At 37.3% G+C, this 6,000-nt stretch overlaps 1 protein-coding gene across 3 annotated transcripts in view; it reads left to right on the forward strand.

Annotated features, from left to right (window-relative positions):
• LOC122709244 (cytochrome P450 2C19-like) overlaps positions 1 to 5,774 on the forward strand; it is a 30,973-nt gene extending 25,199 nt beyond the window's left edge. For all 3 annotated transcript variants that reach the window (XM_043926452.1, XM_043926451.1, XM_043926453.1), the window contains 3 exons: positions 2,037 to 2,224; positions 4,733 to 4,874; positions 5,593 to 5,774. In XM_043926452.1, coding sequence (XP_043782387.1) covers positions 2,037 to 2,224; positions 4,733 to 4,874; positions 5,593 to 5,774 — 512 coding nt within the window. The remainder of the gene's footprint in view (positions 1 to 2,036; positions 2,225 to 4,732; positions 4,875 to 5,592) is intronic.
• Positions 5,775 to 6,000: the final 226 nt, after the last annotated feature.

Raw genomic sequence — 6,000 nt, forward strand, 5'->3', positions numbered from 1 at the left:
ACAACAGCATCAGAATTCAAGAGTAACTATCAAACTGGGTATTAGTTTTTAAAGGGTGTTTTCAGTCTAGGATGTTTGTCACAGTTTTTATCCACTCTTTCCCCTTTCTCATCCAGATGCCTGAAGTCATGTCAAGGAAGTCATGGGCTCCGGGGATTTGAAAAGCTCATGAAGGAGAGTGAAAGTGTCAGGGCTATTGTTAGATAGCAAGCCTGGAAAATATCCACAGCTAAATGGATTAGGTGGATAAAGCAGGTGTGAGGAGAGACACCAAGAGCAAAAGAGAGGTGATGGAGTATCTGTAACTTCTGAATAATAAGTAACTTTTTATTAGGAGTTTGAAACATCTGCCTCAGTGTTAGGAAACAATCCTAGATCAAGATACAGAGTTGTTCGAATGGAGCTAAAATAATATGGTTAGGTCCAAGAAAGTACCAAAAAGGAACATAATCATAATTTTCTTACCAGGAAGCAATGTTTATTTAGTCAGAATGCTGTTAGAGTGAATATTCTAACAGCCAAAAATTGTGGTGTAAATATAAACTTGGGAAATAGACTAAGGGGATTTGTGTGTGTGTTTTGTGTGTGTGTGTGTGTGTGAGTGTGCATGTGATTTTGTATGAGTGGGGGTGTGGAGATGTAAATTCTCAACTCTCATGCCAGGATATCAGATTATTGTTTTAAAATCTGCAAGTTAAAAATAGAAACAAAGAGTCATTATTTAGAAATAGGATATGAATATCAGAAGAAACTGCTAAAATGCTCATAGTGGTGGCATTTGGCAATAGGAGGATAAAGTGAATACCATCACAAATTGTTCATGCAAAATACAAAATAAAACACATATAAGTTAAATTTTAGCCTATATTATTTTGAAGTAAAATTAATATTTTATTTTATAAAATTTTATAAAATTAATGTTTTATTCTTGTTTCTTTTTTCAAGGACAATATTTTTTAATAATTAATTTTAATTGGAGACATTACTTTACAATATTGTGGTGGTTTTTGCCATACATTGACATGAATTGGCCACGGGTGTACATGTATCTCCCATCGCCAACCCCCTCCCACCTCCCTCCCCATCTCATCCCTTTCAGTTGTCCCTCTGCACCGGCTTTGAGTGCCCTGTTTCATGCATCAAACTTGAACTGGTGATCTATTTCACATATGGTAATCTACATGTTTCAATGCTATTCTCTCAAATCATCCCACCCTCACCTTCTCCCACAGAGTCCAAAAGTCTGTTCTTTATATCTGTATCTCTTTTGCTGTCTTGCATATAAGGTCATCGTTAACCATCTTTCTAAATTGCATATATATGTGTTAATATACTGTATTGGTGTTTTTCTTTCTGACTTACTTCACTCTGTATAATAGGCTCCAGTTTCATCCACCTCATTGGAACTGATTCAAATGTGTTCTTTTTAATAGCTGAGTAATATTCCATTGTGGATATGTACCACAACTTTCTTATCCATTCATCTGCCAATGTAATTTCTTGACTTTATATTCTGTTTATATTTGAAACATTTCATCATTTCTCTTTGTTTTATCATGTATGCTAATATAGAGATATGTATAGATGTATCTTAAGCCAGGCTTGTAAGAGACTTACATGTGTCTGTACTATGGCCATTACCTCTCTATGTTTAGATTCCTTTCTGGTCTTGTAGTTTATGTGGTGTATTATGTAGTATAATAATGTTGAAAGTGAAAGAAAGTGTTAATCACTCAGTCGTGTCTCTTTGCCACCCCATGGGCTGTAGCCCACCATGCTCCTCTGTCCATAGGATTTTCCAGGTGAATGCTAGAGTGAATAGCCATTTCCTGCTCCAGGGCATCTTTCCAAACCAGGGATAGAACCCAGGTCTCCAATATTACAGACAGATTCTTTACCATCTGAACCACTAGGGAAGTCCACAATGCTGTTGAGACACCTTCATAATGCCTCATGTATCCCTGAATTGGTATGGAATATGGGTGTGCATTTTCCTCTTTTTCCTTACTCCTTTCATCTTACTTATTGCTTATCAGCTAAAGTCCAGGAAGAGATTGACCGTGTCATTGGCAGACACCGGATCCCCTGCATGCAGGACAGGAGCCACATGCCCTACACTGACGCTGTGATCCATGAGATCCAGCGATACGCTGATCTGCTCCCCACCAGTCTTCCCCATGCAGTGACCCGTGACATTAAATTCAGAAACTACCTCATACCCAAGGTAAGACTGGTTTCTCTTATACTGACCTCATTGGTTTCATAGTTCCTATTTACAGAGTATGGGCATAACCCTCGATGAACACAAGTTGAGAGAAGTAAAAATAGTCTTGTGTGTGGTGGCTTGATGGGTTGTGTGATGTTTCCAGTTTAATCTGTAAAGGTTTGTAACAGATTTTGACAGGGAGTAGTGCAAGACTTCCACATTTTTTGTTTTTTTAAATATTGTTTGTCTAACCATAGCTGTCCACATTTCCAACTGAATGTTAGTATCAATTTGTCAATTTATCAAAATACTCTTCAGGGATTTTCTTTTAGAATGGTGACATTTTAGATCAATTTAGAAAGACTGAATATCATGATATGAATATGATACAGTCTCCCTGTTTGAAAGGGCTTTCTGTAATGTTTTTCAACAATTTATTCCAGGCATTGGCTTGAATATTTTTGGGATAATTTTCCCAAGGTGGTTATTGTAGTTACAAATTTTTTAAATGCCTTTTCCATTTTTTATATGTAATATCAAAATATAATTGATTTTATAACTTTTATGACCTTATATATAGCAAACTTGCTAAATTTAAAATCATTTCTGAAAATTTCTTTCTAGTTAATTGCAATTTCTATATACATTATCCTGTTATCTGGGTTAATATCTTTGTACCATCCTTTATTTATTTCTGGTCTGAAGGAGAGTTGAGATTAACATCTCACTATTGGGAGTGATGTTCTATGTATATTTTGTTAGATTTTTTAAAAATCAAATTAAGGAAGTTTGCCTGGTAGCCTAGTGGTAAAATAATCCTCTTACCAATACAGGAGATGCAGGAGACACCAGTTCAATCCCTGGGTCAGAAAGAGCCCCTGGAGAAGGAAATGGCAACCCACTCCAGTATTCTTGCCTGGAAAACCCTGCCAGAGGAGCCTGGCGGGCTACAGTCCATGGGCACAAAAAGTGTTGGACATGACTGAGCAGGAGTATGGACAGCGTATATTTGATAGACCATACCAGGTTGTTTTAGTTAATGCAGAATTCAGGTTAAATCATTGATAAGTCAGAATGATTTCACTATATTGCAATATATGAAAATTTCTTCCATTAATAACCACTTATGTATCCAACTATCCATCAAAACCTTATTACTTCACTATGCATGCCTCAATAACAGTGATTATTGCATACAGAGGAATAATAGCATGTCTACACAGGGGTTATCACTGAAACAATGATATTATCTAATGCACTGGCCGTACTTAAAATATCCCAATTTTCTTAAAATAACCTTTCTAGTCTTTTTTTTTTCCTTCATAAATAAGGTGAGGGTCCATACTGTCACTTATCCCATTATTATTGGTTATGCAGTCCTGTTCACATGATAAAGTGGTATTTGCCAGATTGCTCCAGAGAAGAGGTCCTTTTATTACATTTAATACACCAAAATCTATTGCATGGCACATTAGGGCTTTTAGAGTATAGTGCTTCTTAATCATTGATCCAATAGTTTTAGCTTTGCTAGCAAAACTTGTTTAAATTGATGATATTAACCTAATTGATATGAAATGATTTTTCTAGTCTTATCATTCTTCCTGTGTTTCAAATCTAGGATTAATCTGTGATGACGTCTACTGTATTTTTGTTTCTTAAATAATTTTATTTATTTATTCATTTATTTTTGGCTGTGCTGGGCCTTTGTTGCTACACACGGGCTTTTCTCTAGTTGTGGCGAGTGGGGGTTAATCTTTGTTGCAGTTCATGGGCTTCCCATTTTGCATGACTTCTGTTGTGGAGCATGTGCTCTAGGGCACAAGGGCTTCACCAGCTGTGGTGATTTGGCTCAATAGTTGTGGTTCCCAGGTTCTAGAGCACAGGTTCAGTAGTTTGGTGCCTTGGCTTATCTGCTCCACAGCATGTGGGATCTTCTTGGACAGGGATCAAAACTATGTCTCCTGCATTGGCAAGTGGATTCTTTACCAGTGAGCTACCAGGGAAACCTTATCATATATTTAAAAATAAAGACAGACTGTCTGCATGCCAATGGTAAACACTAATATTTGTTACCATACTTATTATCACAGAAAATCATGTATCCATTTATAAAAAACACTGTGAACAGGTAACAGCAGAACTTTATAGTTCAATAGAGACTTACATTTAAAACCATAATCCAAATATGAGATGAGTGAAAATTGAAATGAGAAAGCACCTGGTGGGAACAGACACTAGTATTCAAATATAATGATTAGCAGATTGGATTGATAAGGTCTGACACCATAGGACCTAGATACCGAGGTTTTCAGATGCTGTAGAAGTTCACTTCAGCAGTATCACTGCCACTAGTCTTAAACTTATGCTTGTTTATTACTTGTTCTGTCTGCCTCAAAATACCACTGCCCTTCTTTGGACTGAGGATTCCTTATTATTGATCCTTAGAATGGACTAAGAGATTTGCAGCATTCCTTCTAGCTTCGTGACTTCTCCAAAGTTTAGCTTATCTTCACCTGTTCTTTCCAGGGCACAGATATATTGACATCACTGACTTCTGTGCTTCGTGATGACAAAGAATTCCCCAACCCTGGGGTATTTGATCCTGGCCACTTCCTGGATGAGAGTGGCAACTTTAGAAGGAGTGACTATTTCATGGCTTTCTCTACAGGTAATAATTTTTTTCCCTCAGTTCTTTAGAGGACAAGATACCTTCTAAGGATCAGTTGGGAGTTACATAGTAATCCTGTGGGGCTGGTAGAAATGCTTTCTCCATGATGAGGGGCAGCAATCCAAAAGCCTACGCACTTTCCCTCCACATGAGACATTGTCATTATTGGGCTAGATTACTGGAGCTTTGGAGAAGTGACTCAGTTATTTCAAATTTAGAAATAAAACTTGAATTGGGAACTGCAAATGTAAGAGAACCATATCTTAGCCAAAAAGAACCGTGTGTTATAAAACATCAAGATGTGTTGGAGGTTGATGAAGAGTAGGTATACTTAGAGCAGAGAACAGAGGCTATGTGGAATGAAAAGAAACATGTGGGACTACTAGACTAGGATCAGAAAATAAAGCCAGCATATGTGACTTTCTAGAAAAAAAATGGATAGAAACCTGAAAATATGAAGTTGTGGTTATAATATGTGAATAATTTAATGAAGTGTTTGGAATAGTCAGTAAATATTTGTTAAAAGAGTAATATTTGCTATGGGAAGATGTCAGATGGATAGCATATGTGTCCACCCTTTGTCCATCAGTCTCCCTAGTCATCCTGCTTTCCATCCATCCATTCAAGCATTCATCAAATGGATATTACATAATCTCTTTCTGACAGCCAGAAAGACAGAGTTCAAGGAATATGTACTTTCTGTGCTTGTTATTCTCAGGAAAACGTGTTTGTGTGGGAGAGGGCCTGGCCCGCATGGAGCTGTTTTTATTCCTGACCACAATTTTACAAAAATTTACCTTGAAATCTGTGGTTGACCCAAAGGACCTCGACACCACCTCAGTTGTCAATGGGTTAATTTCTGTGCCACCATTTTATCAGCTCTGTTTCATTCCTGTGTGAGGAATGTTAGGTCATCTGGCTTCTTCACTGATGTTGTCTTCAACTCCCTCTCATCTGGGGCATCGTTCACCTGCTTCCCCTCATCGTTCCAGAGAGTGCTTGCTCTGACCTCTCTTCATTCATTGTGCAATTTCAATGTAGAAATGTATCTGCTGTTCTTCATACTCTGTAACATCTGTATTGGCTACCACATAATGCACATAATTATCTGATGTTGAATAGTTCT

This window comes from Cervus elaphus, chromosome 15, assembly GCF_910594005.1.
Source record: "Cervus elaphus chromosome 15, mCerEla1.1, whole genome shotgun sequence".
NCBI lineage: Eukaryota > Metazoa > Chordata > Mammalia > Artiodactyla > Cervidae > Cervus > Cervus elaphus.